At 40.3% G+C, this 14,864-nt stretch overlaps 2 protein-coding genes across 7 annotated transcripts in view; one reads left to right on the top strand and one right to left on the bottom strand.

Moving 5' to 3' along the window:
• The window catches only part of LOC143298949 (folate receptor gamma-like), a 24,682-nt gene extending 21,651 nt beyond the window's left edge, over positions 1-3,031 (bottom strand). Inside the window, exon 1 of the mRNA XM_076611995.1 lies at positions 2,988-3,031. The gene's annotated coding sequence lies outside the window, so the exon portion shown is untranslated. The remainder of the gene's footprint in view (positions 1-2,987) is intronic.
• A 44-nt stretch (positions 3,032-3,075) lies between these two features.
• Positions 3,076-14,864, top strand: part of LOC143299059 (protein furry-like) — a 119,819-nt gene continuing 108,030 nt past the window's right edge. For all 6 annotated transcript variants that reach the window (XM_076612159.1, XM_076612158.1, XM_076612157.1 and 3 more), the window contains exons 1-10: positions 3,076-3,330; positions 6,371-6,552; positions 8,039-8,092; positions 9,573-9,715; positions 10,627-10,657; positions 11,944-11,994; positions 12,901-12,980; positions 13,325-13,408; positions 14,025-14,148; positions 14,660-14,797. In XM_076612159.1, coding sequence (XP_076468274.1) covers positions 3,291-3,330; positions 6,371-6,552; positions 8,039-8,092; positions 9,573-9,715; positions 10,627-10,657; positions 11,944-11,994; positions 12,901-12,980; positions 13,325-13,408; positions 14,025-14,148; positions 14,660-14,797 — 927 coding nt within the window. In that variant the 5' untranslated portion in view covers positions 3,076-3,290. The remainder of the gene's footprint in view (positions 3,331-6,370; positions 6,553-8,038; positions 8,093-9,572; positions 9,716-10,626; positions 10,658-11,943; positions 11,995-12,900; positions 12,981-13,324; positions 13,409-14,024; positions 14,149-14,659; positions 14,798-14,864) is intronic.

The raw sequence follows: 14,864 nt of genomic DNA, 5'->3' as shown, positions 1-14,864 counted from the left end.
AATGTCAGGAGCAAAATGCTGATCTGTTCTCCACCTATGTCGACCTCACTAAGGCTTTCGACACCGTGAGTAGAGAGGGACTGTGGAAGATCATGGCCAAGTACGGATGCCCTCGGAAATTTATTTCCTTGGTCAGCCAATTCCATGAAGGCATGCAGGCTCGAGCCCAGGACAATAGTGAAACATCTGCTCCTTTTGCTGTCACAAATGGTGTCAAGCAAGGCTGCGTCCTGGCTCCAACACTGTTCAGTCTCATGTTCTCTGCAATGCTTACTGATGCCTTCAGAGATGGCGATGTTGGAATCGGCCTAAGGTACCGAACAGATGGCAAGTTGTTTAACCTCAGAAGGCTTCAAGCAAAAACGAAGGTCATGACAGACATCATCAGAGACTTTTTGTTTGCTGATGATTGTGCCCTCAACGCTGGATCTGAAGCTGACATGCAACTCAGCGTCAACCAGTTTGCCACTGCCAGCAGAAACTTCGGCCTTACCATCAGCACGAGGAAAACTGAAGTTCTCCATCAGCCAGCCCCAGGGAAACCCTACGTTGAGCCCAACATCACAGTCAACGGTCAGAGACTCAGTGCGGTGGAGCGGTTCACATACCTTGGCAGCACACTGTCACGAAATGCGACCATCGACGATGAAGTGAACGTCAGGATTGCAAGAGCAAGCGCAACTTTTGGTTGACTCAATGCAAATGTCTGGAACAGAAGAGGCATTAGTCTTGAGACCAAGCTAAAGGTCTACAGAGCAGTAGTTCTCCCCACACTACTGTACGCCTGCGAAACTTGGACAGTGTACCAACGACATGCCAAGAAGCTGAACCACTTCCACACAACATGCCTCAGGAAGCTACTGAACATCAAGTGGCAAGACAGGACCCCAGACACAGGTGCTCGCAAAAGCCACCCTTCCCAGCGTCTTCACCATCCTGATGCAGTCCCAGCTTCGCTGGGCTGGACACGTGGCGTGCATGCCAGACCATCGGCTGCCCAAAAGGCTCTTCTATGGCGAGCTGCAACAAGGGAAGAGATCACACGGAGGTCAGAAGAAGTGCTTCAGAGATACTCTGAAAGTCTCTCTGAAAGCGTTTGATATCAACCCTGACTCCTGGGAGGAATCTGCAGTGGACCATGACAAATGGCGCGCTGCTGTGCACAAAGGCGCCAAGTTGTGCGAGGCCAACAGGACTGCTGCAGCTGTTCAGAAGAGGCAGGCCAGAAAGTCACGGGCAAACAAGCTCCCTGACAATGGTATGCCTGTCTTTGTCTGCCCCAACTGTCAGCGAACATTTTGTGCGCAGATTGGACTGTTCAGCCATCTGCGCATTCACAGATAGATTCATGAGCATCCTCCCCCCCACCCCACCACCACCCTCCCCCAGCTGGATGACAACGATGGTCATCATCGATCTCGATGGACACACCACCACAACCAGGCACCACACTTTGTATTTGCCAGGAAGGCCACACTGGTCTATGATATGCAGGCCTTCTTCTGCTGTCTGCTTGGTTTCCTTTCCTTTTTTTGTATCTTTCAGGGACTCAATAAAACTATTGAAAAAAATTACAAAAAACCCCACAACACATGTCATATAGGCATAAACTGATAAAGACACACACCACAGTCATGTGAGTGCTTGTGCACACACACACTTGATGCCATAATAAGAGCAAGATCATAAATTTCTAATGCTCCATGTTCTTCATTTCATTAAATTCATCCCCTATGAAAGGGTATCAGATCTATCAAATTCTAAAGTGTGCTACTGCTAGCACATGTACACACAGCCACCTATATGTAAATTTTTTTAATAGTCATCTGTCTCTGTGTAAATAGCAGCATTAAACACACACACACACATCCATGTACACACACTCATACACAAACGCACACACTCTGTCTCTCCCCCCCCCCCCCCCCCCGCTTCCCAAACCTGTTGTATTTTAGAAGATGTGTATCATTCTCTCAACAAACATGTCATATAATTATTTAAGAGATGCTTTGATAAAGTACATAAAGTCTGAATTAACAAATTTGGATAAAACATATAGCAATTTGGTTAACACAGCTGCAAGTCATTATCAGCAACATAGTGTGACTGTGGCATGGTTGTACATATTCTTGCTGTGTGAGAGCCAAAAGCAGGAAGTTCTCAATGAAAGAAGAGATGGCTAACTGCATCCTGTTTACAGACATGGGTTTCTCAAAGCACATGGTATTTTCCATGATCACACCAACCCATTACCAGTCCATTTGACTTTTATGATAATATTGAAATGTATTAGTCTTCATTTCCCCCACAAACACACACTCACATGTATGTGCACATGCTTTCTCTCTCTCTTCTCTCTCTCTCTCTCTCTCTCTCTCTCACACACACACACACACATACACACACACACACACACACACACACACATACACACACACTGAAAAGTATAAGTGGCACTGACATTCATAAAGTTTGACTGCAGACATAACTGGGTGATGTAAGTATCACAACAAAACAATTAATTTGACAAATTGCATGTGCCTATGAATCATAAGCAAAAGAATAAAATAAAATAAAGTTCATGACTGACTGCATGTGTTCTATCAATGCTTTAATTTTATTTTTATATAAACGATGTGTGTGTGTGTGTGTGTGTGTGTGTGTGTGTGTGTGTGTGTGTGTGTGTGTGTGTGTGCAATGTTAATTGATGTGATACTCTCTGAATGAAAAAGATAATGAATAGCAAGGCGTCAGGATGAAGAGTCGATCTATCGTGGAAACGAACGGAGCGTCCCTTGTGGAGGGCACGTTCCTGTCTCAACCTTTGCCGGTGATTTAAACAATTAAATCTATAAATGATAAGTCGTTCGACGCGGCAAAATGCCGTAAATGGCATCGCCGACATCAAAACGCCTACGACTCACGTTTGCAACTCATCAAGCGTTTGTGTTGCCCAGGTAATGTTATCAATTATGTAACACACTCACCACAGACCTCGTGCACGTGTTCACAATCCACCAGACACAAGACAAGGGAACTAAGGCAGATTTTTCATCAGAGTGCGCATGTGTTACCGAAGCGGAAGTTTACTGTGTAGTATTCTGTCTCACATTACATTACTGAACAGAGAAAGAAATTTTACGAAATTGCTGTCAAGTTTTCATTTACAGCCATATTCAGGAGAACAAAATGGAGATAGTTTTATATAGAGTTGTGACATTTCTATGATTCCTTTATTCTACATTAAGCAAACCAGTTGACAATTCAGACTCCAGTTTCCGAAGCAGACGATGGAAAGAGATCCTCCTGGAAGAGGGGGGAGCAGGCGAGGTTGGTGATAAACTGTACAAAACATAATAAAGAACATGCGCGTTTAGAGAATTCACAAATACAATCCATGACTATGTCATAGCATGCCGTATCTTAGCATATTCAATCTACAGTCTTGTATCAAAGTAGCTCTCGCTCTCTCTCTCTATAAACAAGCGAATATTCTCCCACTAATTCGTAGATTAAAGTACAATAAAGGAATCATGATGCAAAAGATTATGACAGGTAATGCACCACCAACATTAACAGACAAATTTTCTGTAAATTCATCAAGGAATCCCCCCAAAGTCCATATCCCAATTCCAAGCATTGACTTGTTCAAATCCAGTCTGGTTTACTCAGGCGCCACCCTATGGAACTCACTCCCAGAAACAGTTAAACAACACCATTGCCCAACCACCTTAAAAAAAACACGTGTGTGTGTGTGTGTGTGTGTGTGTGGTTTTGTTTTGATTTATGCATATTTTTTCCCTCTGTTGTGTATCTCTACTAACACCATGCTTTCATGTTATTAAATATTGTGTAGTGTAGACCCTATTCAGGGCGGGGACTGGATGTAAAAAAGCACACCAGTGCTTATCTATTATCCTCGAAATAAAGAATTTGTCTTGTCTTCTCTCTCTCTCTCTCTCTCTCTCTCTCTCTCTCTCTCTCTCTCTCCTTCTTTGAGGTGAACACCTTTTGTTGAAGATCACTTCACACTTAAGGGGGGACACTGTGAGTGTGTGACAGTGTGAGAAAAAACGTCTTTCTGTTAAGATTTGGTGCTGGAATGTCTCAACCAAGGGTGCAGCAGCTGCACTATCTGGGAGCACATTCCACTCCTGGATTGTCATTGGAAAGGTGTATTTGCAGTACTCCATTCTACAGAAGGGGACAGGGTAGGATTGGGAGTTGGTGTGGTGGGCTCAACGTCTACCAGGAAGTGGGGATGGAACATACTGGCTGTCTGTTGAGATCAGTTTGTTATGGAACTTGTAGAAGTTTGTAAGGCATGCCTTTTTTTCTTCTACTCCGTAGTGTTGGCCAGGTTGGTCAGTATGTAATCTACACTGGAGGTTCTTCTGTACCTTTGGCACACCCACCTTACAGTTCAGCATTGGGCAACCTCCAAGCTAATAATGTGCTTGTTGTTTTAAGGGTCCCAAATGGAGCATGCATATTCTAGTTCTGGTCAGACGAATATCTTGTGAGCCCTGCCCTTCAATCCCATTGCATTTATCTTCAAGGTCCTCCTGAGAAAGCCCAGGGTCCCGCTTGGTTGGTTGGTGATGGTGAGGATATGGGGCTTCCAAGACATGTCTGCTGCCAGGGTGATGCCAAGGTACTTGGTGGTGCTAACTTCCTGCAGTGGTTGTTTGTAAAAAACGTCCTGTTGTACATCTTCTTATGCCTGGTCATCCTGAGGATTCACACTTCCCTGGATGAAAACTCATGTCCCAGCTGCCTTCCCATACTGCCAACCTGCATAGATCTTCTTGCAGTTTGAACTGGTCGTTACTCATTGTCAGATGAGACAGAGGTCTGGGAAATGGTGTCATTTGCAAAGAGTCTGGCACTGGAGTTGATCTGGCTGGGGAGGTCGTTGATGTATAGGAGGAATATTCAACACTGGACCGTGAACAGAGCCTTCAGGAACTCATGGGATAAAGCTCGATTTTGGACCATCTATGACCACTGCTTGCTGTCGGCCTTTCATGTTCTCGATCCTTGTGTTTATCCTGCCCCTGATCCCATATATAGTGTGACAGTTTGTGTATCAGAAGGCTGTGGTTGACTTTGTCAAAGGCCTTTTGAAAGTCAATCACAACCAGGTCAGCTTGCTTTCTTACTTGTCAGCTTGTCAACTAATCCAAGGAGCCGAGTTTTGCGGGTCCTACCTTTGTCTCTCTCTCTCTCTTTCATTTATTTTTGTTTTGTTCTGTTAAGTATGGATTGTGAATGAATTATTATTTATTGTTTTTTGACTGTGAGTCATCAGTTGATCAAACATTTAGATAAGAATACATACAGTATAGGGACACACTGTCCTGGATACTTGAAGCCCGCAAGTGTGTTAAGTGTGCGCTCACTTTTGGTGTATATACGTGTGTGTGTCTGTGTGTGTTTCAGGCATCAATTGATATCAGTGTGTGTCTGTGTGTAGACTGTCTGTGATGTCATCTGTTGAACTTAAATTGGAGCATTATCAATTTTTAAGTCCTGTAGTCTGAACACAGCTATTTTAGAATATGAAGTATTGATTATTTAACAAATATGATTATATTTCATATCATGTGCATTGTACAAAACAGTATAGTTACCATGTCTAGTTTCTTTGCTTAATCTTGTTTCAGTGTCGTTTGTTTTGTGTTTAGTTTCAAACAGCTGTGGACTATAATGCTTAGATTTTAAGATGAAGTCAGTCAGATTGTATTCTTAAAAGAAAAACAAGAGAGACAAGGCCTTCAAGACTCACTTGTGATACACTTTTTAAAAAATCCAAGCTTTTTATGTATTGAGTATAATTTCAAAATGAAATGTTTAAGATGAGAAAGGTCAGTTTAAAGCAAATTATGTCCCCTAGCATTAATTACAGAGTAATTTCCCTTTATACTGTCTGCACCAAAACGTTTGCAAAATAAATAAAACTTCCATGCTTAGCAAAAGAAGTTCCTGTTTGAACAAAAAATGATAATAATGACTGCTCTTGTTGTTGGGTCAGAATATCAGATCAAAGTGCCAAGTTTAGAGAATACAAAAAATATAAATTTTACAGTAAATGCAGTTTGCATATAATTAGGCTTCATTTTTCATTTTTTTGTGCCCATCCCAGAAGTGCAATATTATTTTAACCAAGATGACTGGAAAGAACTAATTTTTCCTATTTTTATGCCTAATTTGGTGTCAACTGACAAAGTATTTGCAGAGAAAATGTCAGTGTTAAAGTTTACCACAGACACACACACACACACACACACACAACCGAACACCAGGTTAAAACATAGACTCACTTTGTTTACACAAGTGAGTAAAAAAATGCCTTTGATATGTGACACAGATGACGGCCAGTCAATGGATGTGGTGGTGAGGTTTCCATGGCGTAAAGATGTTGGTCACGATGCTGGACCCTCTGGCCCTGACACCCAAGGCAAACCTGGGGAATTCATTGTGCAGTCGCTGTTCTTGGAATATTGCCGCACATGTGAGAGGAAGATAGAGCAGGTCCTTGCTGAACCCCTGGTGAGCTTGCTTATTATTTATGTAGTGTTTCTGGTGATCATAGATCGCACTGTTATTATGCAGCAATTTTGATTTGAAGTTAGTGGAATGTGTTTCAGTTTCAGTTTCACTTTCTCAAGAAAACATCACTGTGTTTGGACAAATCCATATATATATATATAGAGAGAGAGAGAGAGAGAGATGCCTATCAGCAGTGTAACCCAATGTGCTTGTCAGGACTTGAATACCGGTAATGCATATATATATATATATATATATATATATATATATATATATATATATATATATATGTATATTATAATAGATTTGTGTACCTATCAGAGTGGATTTCTTCTACAGAGTTCTATGTGTTTTGCCAGAGGACCACACTCTTGTTGCCTTGGGTTCTTTTTCAGTGTGCCAAGTGTGTGTTGCACACAGGCCCTTGGTTTATTGTCTGATCCAAATGACCAGACACTGAGTATGATTTTCAAGTCAAACATAGGAAAAAGGGTGAGAGTTGGAATTGATGGACATTAAATTGGCAGCTAAGTGTCTTAACCATGTGGATTTTGTATTATAAGTTTATGTGTCTTGTCAGTTGATGATTTGTGTAGATTAATGTGCTTTATATCTCTTTTTTGAAGATTCATGGGAGAGATGATAACAGTGAATATAGTATCTTGATAATTTAAGACAAAAGTTGGGTGTGTGTGGCAGAGTATCGGGGATTTGATTTGAACAGTTAAGTGGTTATGCCATTTAAGTGGACAGAAGTCAGAACACTGGACAGCAAAAACAGCCTCAAAAAATGAAAAGAATAGCATGGGAAGAAAACCTTCGTATTTTGATTATCTAAATAGAAGAAGCAGAAGTGGCACCAAAATGTCAGTCAATAATTAAAAAAAAAAATTGTTTATTATAAATCATTATTTTGAAGTAATCGTGATAACCTTGATTATAATGTTTACCTATGGGATAGCATTCCTGTGGTTGTCAGTCTAATTACATTTTGAGAATAAATTATTTAAAGGCTGACCACATTGTATCCTCACTTGTTCTTCCTTCCTGTTTTTGTTGGCTGTTCCTTTGATATGTGTGTATATGTTTCTCTGTGTTTGTGTGGGTGTGCTGTTTGCTGTGAGTGTGTGTGTGTGTGTGTGTGTGTGTGTGTATATATATATACTTGTGTGTGTGTGTGTGTGTGTGTGTGTGTGTGTGTGCATGTGAGTGTGTTGTGTAGAAGACTGTGCGCATGTGTGTGTCATGTATCTGTGCGCATGCATGTGGGTGTGTTTATGCATGCATGAATGTATGTGTGCATGCATGTTTGCAGAATGTGTGTATACATGTGTGTGATAAAAATGGTTTCAATGAGAATGATAATGAACACTTTTTCAGCACATTTTCTCAATAATAGCCATGCACACATTTATTAGAATATGGTTCATTAATTTCATGCATAAGTTTTGTAATACTTAGCTTAAAAAAGTGCTGTTGTTTACAGGAACGGCCTCTAACTAAATCTCTACAAAGAGGGGAAGATGCACAGTTTGATCAGGTTAGTTCACTTCATATTTTTGCTCTTCGTTTGTGTGTTAGAACTTAGATTGAATCAATAATTTTGTCTGTTTGATTATTTTTGTTTGGTACTTTCAGAGAAGGAAAATAGGAAACCAAAATGAAGTATTTTGTGCTCACGCTCTGAAACTATTGTCTTTTGCCTTTTGGGTCATGTTGTTTGCTGTTTGTGTGTGTGTGTGTGTGTGTGTGTTCATATCAAATATGAAGCGAGAGAGAGAAAATACATAGATTTATAAAAAATATGATGATGCCATGTCCAGTTGAAGGCTTGAATACTGAGCAAATGGTTTCAGAGGATATGTTATGCATTGCACATTATGCAGAGCAGGTGGTTAGTCAGAATGTTGACTTGCACAACATGTAACACTATCAGAAGCATAATTTATTTATAGGCATCAGAATATGATACTTCTTACATTAAGCTCACTTTCTTTTCATTCTCGTTTTTCTCCCTCTTCTTCTTCTTCATCTTTTTCTTCCATGTTCATGGGCTGCAACTCCCATGTTCATTCAAAAGTACAAGAAGGCTTTTATGTGTATTATGTATGACCATTTTTACCCAACATGTCAAGCTACATTTCTCTGTTTTGCGTAAATGTGCATGCTGGTTGTATTTCTTATTTTCATAACCCTCAGAATGCTGACATGGATTACAGGATCTGTAGTGTGTGTAGTTGATATTCTGCATGTGTGTATGTACACAAACGTGACAAAGAGTGTTCAGGCACTAGCCGGTTTGCATGCATGCTAACCGGGGAGATAGGAAAAAATCTCCACCCTTTACCCATTAGGTGTGGGGGAACTGGGCATCAAACTCAAGAAACTTTGGCAAGAATCCATTGCTCTAACCATTCAGCCACCACACCTTCTAGCTCCATACATTATGTCTGGACAGTTAAATTATTGTGAAATTTTGTTGTTGTTGTTGTTGTTTTTTTGAGAAAGTGCACAAATCTTAAATAAACATTGTACAAGAAACAATGAAACCAAAATATGTTATTTTCTTCTTCTTTTTTTTTTTCTCTTGGAGAAACTTGGACAAAGATTTTACCAATTTAGATAAATGTACACATATGAAGGCAGAGAAAGTTTTAAGAAACTTTATGTAAGATTCAATCAGTAAGGATGTCTACTATTTGATGTCATAGGTCTTATAGGTGTGTATAATTTGCACTGTGTTTAAAAAAACTGGCAAACAAAAAAAGAAAACAAAAAAGCAAACAAACACACACACACACACACACACATACGCACACACATGAAAAGCAGACACAGACATCAGTTTTAAATATAAACAAAAAGAAAACAAAGCAAAACGAAAGCAAATCCAAGCAAGTCAGGATATGAGAACATAATAAATATCCTGTAACAACAACTAAAATGCTTCCGACTGACGTGCGGAACTGTTGTCACGACAAAGGCTTTGGCAAAGAAAATGATCAAGGGATCTGTTGCAGATTTTGAACTCGATGGGCTGTGTGGCAGAGCACAGCTTACCATCCATTCTGCGCACACTGTTTCTTTGGCATGACCGTCAGACCCGCTTCAGCTATGAGGACAGTCCTCTGCTGGACACACGACAGCGGCATCGCAGTAAAGGGTGAGTGATCGTTACATGTTTACCCTGAAAAAAAAAGTTCATGTATTTATTGTTTTTTTTTGGTTTGTGGATTCATTTGATTGAGGGCGCAACAACCAAGTGGTAAAAGCGTTGGACTTTCAATCTGAGGGTCCCGGGTTTGAATCTTGGTGACAGTGCCAGGTGGGTAAAGGGTGGAGATTTTTCCGATCTCCCAGGTCAACATATGTGTAGACCTGCTTGTGCCTGAACCCCCTTTGTGTACTGAAAGCAGAGTAAGGCTGCCTTTGTGGTGGGGTAAAAATGGTCGTACACATAAAAAACCCCACTCGTGTAAATACGAGTGAACATGGGAATTGCAGCCCACGAATGACGAAGAAGAAGATTTGATTGATTGAATTGGTTGGTTGGTGGTTGAGGAAGTGGTGATCATGTGAAATGTTTTGTTTGAACTGAGGGTGAAGGCAGAACTGTTGAAATGTGTACACGTGCATGTGTATGCAGACGTGCATGCACAGACATACCACACACATTGTGTTGGAGAGAAGCTTGAGTAGGCAGTCACACTCAGCCCTGATATGACCCTCAACGGTTGGCTTGGTTTTAAGCAACAAGGAAAGGCAATCACACACAGACAGACAGACACACGCACAGACACACGCGCGCGCGCATGCACGCACATGTGTACACAATCACGCTCACACACATAACACAGGTGTAAGCATGCCAGTACATGTGCAAATGCTTCCACATATGCACAAAATAATGCACATGTGCTCATGTGCATACATATACAAGTTATATATGCATTTTTTTAACACACCCATTTTATGATCTCAGAGATTTATATATTTTATGTTTATTTTCTATTGTTTGCTAATTAAACTTTGGATTTTTTTACTATGTTTTTTTATATAATTTTTTTTTTACAGGAACAAAGATGTTCTGAGTGAAAGAAGAGATGTAAGTACTTGCTTCTTTTGAGTGTTGTAGTAGTAGTAGTAGTAGTAGTAGTAGAATGTAGTAGTAGTAGTTGTTGTTGCGGTTTTTTCTAAGCAACAGTCTGAAAGATTTTTTATTCAGTGTTACTGTTTACAGAAATGAAATCATATATTTTTTGTCAATAATGAAGACTAGTTTGTGCAATTGCAGGATCATCTTGTTGGTATTGAAGGACCATCTTGTTGGTGTTGCAGGATCATCTTGTTGGTATTGAAGGACCATCTTGTTGGTGTTGAAGGATCATCTTGTTGGTGTTGAAGGATCATCTTGTTGGTAGTGAAGGATCATCTTGTTGGTGTTGAAGGATCCTCTTGTTGCTGTTGCAGGATCCTCTTGTTGCTGTTGAAGGATCATCTTGTTGGTGTTGAAGGATCCTCTTGTTGCTGTTGCAGGATCCTCTTGTTGCTGTTGCAGGATCATCTTGTTGGTGTTGAAGGACCATCTTGTTGGTGTTGAAGGATCCTCTTGTTGCTGTTGCAGGATCCTCTTGTTGCTGTTGCAGGATCATCTTGTTGGTGTTGAAGGACCATCTTGTTGGTGTTGAAGGATCCTCTTGTTTGTGTTGCAGGATCTTTGTTGGTGTTGCAGGATCATCTTGTTGATGTTGCAGAATCATTGCTGGTGTTGAAAGATCATCTTGTTGATGTTGAAGGATCATCTGTGGTGTTGAAGGATCATCTTGTTGGTGTTGAAGGATCATTTTGTTGGTGTTGAGGGATCATTGCTGGTGTTTCAGGATCACCTTGTTGGTGTTGAGGGATCAACTTGTTGGTGTTGAAGGATCATTTTGTTGGTGTTGAGGGATCAACTTGTTGGTGTTGCAGAATCATTGCTGGTGTTGAAGGATCATCTTGTTGGTGTTGAAGGATCCTCTTGTTGCTGTTGCAGGATCATTCTTGTTGTTGCAGGATCTTTGTCAGTACCAAACAAGGTGGTGCAGAAGTGTGAGAGGGAGAGCTAGCTGACCTCTTCAGACATTTGTTGAAGTTGTTTTAAGGTCCTCCTGTACTGCTGAAATGATTTAAGATGTTAGCTACACAACAGCCTGCATCATTCAGACACTTGTATGTGTCAGTCTCTGAGGAAATTAACCTGTGGCTAGATGATTGTAAATCATGGTAATTGTTTTTAACTGTTAATGAAACAGGAACTGTTTGAAACTGATGATTTTTTTCTCTCTGACAGATGTTAAGTGATGCATTCTGAAGGACTGGCTTGCATGTTTCAAATGTGTTTTTGTTCTGCAGCTTGCTGTGGAATTTGTGTACTGTCTGGTGCTTGTGGAAGTCTTGAACAAGGTATTTGATTTTTCTTCATGTTTTTTTGTTTGTTTTTTTTGTTGTTGTTTTTTTTGATATTTTGTTTTGTTTTGTTTTGTTTTTAATTAATGCACATAGCAAAATGCAACAGATAACAATATTTAGCATTAACAATGTCAAGTCTACAGTAACATAGCAAGTCTGTGATTGTAATTTCACAAGGAAATTGTAGAAATCATGAAAAGGATTTTAGAGAAACACAGTTTGTAGAAATCATGAAAAGGATTTTAGAGAAACACAGTTCGTAGAAATCATGAAAAGGATTTTAGAGAAACACCATTGTTTCAGTAACAATGATACAGATATAAACAGCCCCAAGACTTTGCATGGCTAAAGGAATTTTGTATTATGTTTTCTCTTAATCATTTATAATTCATTCAATTATTTTATGCTTATAAACAGAAGTTCACTCAATGCTATCTGTTCAGTTTGCTTTCAGCTCGTGACATCTGGTAAATTTTCACACGCACGCACGCACACATGTATTTGAAAAAAAACAACCATTCAGAAACAGGAAAAGAGCTGGATGCATTGTATTTGATGTGAAATTTGGGCTCTCTCCCCAGGGAGAGCGCGTCACTACACTGAGAGCGCCACCCATTTTTTTGGTATTTTTTCCTGCCTGCAGTTTTTTTTAATTTGTTTTCCTATTGTTAGTGCGTTCACCCTCACTTTGATTGTTATTTACTCATTACTATGTGAGTATGGTGCATTTATTTATTGTGTCTCAGTCTTGGGTAATATGCAGTGGTACGCTAGGATGAGTGAATTAACAACGTCGCGACAATTTTCTGTGCTTTTTTTTTCTCTGTCATTAGTGCAATAAGACTGCTATGTCCGTTTGTGTTTGTCTAAAAGTGAGAGGTGTTCTGTGCTTTGTTCCAGCTGTCCTACCACCCTGGGCATGACGACTTGGTGCAGCACATCATTGACCAGGCCTTCAGACACTTCAAGTACCGCGATGGGTAATTGGAACACTTAAAGGATAAAATAAAATACACAAAATTCAGGGAATGGAAAGTAGCATAATCTTATGTGTTTCTGTGCATGTGTGCTATGTTGAGTGTGTGTGTGTGGTGTGAGGGTGTGTATGTGTGTGTGTGTGTGTGCGTGCGCGCGCGCGTGTGCTTTCTTTGTTTTTTTCTAGTACACTGGGGACTGCCTTGACTTTCATTTTAAGAGTTCAGAGTACAGCACAACTAATGTTGTGGCTGCAGGTTGTGTTGGATGTGGATGGTGGTTAAACAGTGTGTGTGGTGGATTGTGATGGAGGTGGACATGGTCTGGAGGTCTGTCCGGTGTGTTACAGGCTGCAGACGAACCCCAATGCAGCCAACATCAACGTGATTGCTGATTTGTACGCGGAGGTCATTGGGGTGCTGGCAGCTTCCAGGTGACTACTTCTGATTTCTACCTGCATTTGTGACTGTGTGTGTCTGTCTGACCTTCTCAATCTCTGTCATGTCTTTTTCTTTGTTTTGTTCATTGTCTGCAGGCAGATTGTATAGTCATGTTGATACTGAGCATTTATGATTGTGTGTGTGTGTGTGTGTGTGTGTGTTGTTTGTGTGGTGTGTGTGCATGGCGTGTCTGCTTGCATATGGATTTGCTAAATCGATGTTACGGATTTATGCTCTCGATTGTGGTATAGAAAAAATGGTTGCTTTATTGGGTGTCCTTTGTGACTCAAAAAAGATTTTCTCTCCATGGTCCACTCCATTTGCTTTGAATCATTAGTAATCCAGAAACCACAGCACATGCCAGCAAACACAGTTATTGTTGAACATTACCACTGATTAAATGCCTGCTCTGCTAGATTATTACCTTAAATTAAAGGCCTGCTCTATTTTGGTTTGTTCGTTTGCTTGTTTGTTATTGAACATTCCATGAAATTAAATGTTTGCTCCATTAAATTGTTATAGGACATTACCTTTGATAAAATGCCAGCTTGCTTTGATTCTTGGTATTCATCAGCTTACAGTGAGAAAGGCACATCATTTTGTTGACAGATTTTCAGCAGTGCGGAAGAAGTTCAATGGAGAACTGAGGGAACTGAAGCTGCGAGACCAGACGCCGTACACCGCTCAGAGCATCATCAGTCTTCTGATGGGACTCAAGTTCTTCAGGGTTAAGGTCTGTGACTGGGGTCAACGTTGTGTCAGTTGTGTTGTGAGTAACAAATTGAGGTTAATATAAGGATGAAAATATTTTCAAAGGGTTTTTGATATTGCCAGTGTTTTGTTAAACAAGTAATCTGGAGCGTTTGATTGAGAGAATTTCTTCATTAAGGCAGTTCTGTATTTTCTGTTTGTCATTCATGTCTAGATAAATGTCTTCATTGTACTTGGCTTGCTGAAAGGACTTCATAATGTGCACAGGACTGCAGTCATGTCACACATGACACGTTAGTATTTCTCTTGTGATGATAATGTCATAGACTGAACAGTAGATACAGGCTCATACTATACACTCAGCCTGCAATATCATAAATAGCTGTTCATAAAACGTTATTCTGTGAATCATGACAGGAAAATGAAACTGCCTTGACCCTTTTGCTGCCAGGGAGATAAGATTGAAGTGAAATCTATTTGCCAGGTTTTTTTTCACAAAAATATATATTTTCATAAACATTCTGTGTTTTCAGATGCACCCCATTGAGGAATTTGAAGGCTGTGTTCACTTCCTATTGGAACTTGGTCACTACTTTCTGGAGGTGAAAGATCGAGACATAAAGCATGCCCTTGCTGGTCTCTTTGTGGAAATCCTCCTGCCAGTGGCCGCCGTAAGTGTTTGTTGTGTGTATATGTGTGTGTGTGTGTCTGTGTGTGTGTGTGTGTGTATGCGCACAC

The sequence above is a fragment of the Babylonia areolata genome, chromosome 24, assembly GCF_041734735.1.
Source record: "Babylonia areolata isolate BAREFJ2019XMU chromosome 24, ASM4173473v1, whole genome shotgun sequence".
Classification (NCBI taxonomy): domain Eukaryota; kingdom Metazoa; phylum Mollusca; class Gastropoda; order Neogastropoda; family Buccinidae; genus Babylonia; species Babylonia areolata.
The sequence above is the reverse complement of the archived record's forward strand: the minus strand, read 5'-3'. Positions and strand labels throughout refer to the sequence as shown.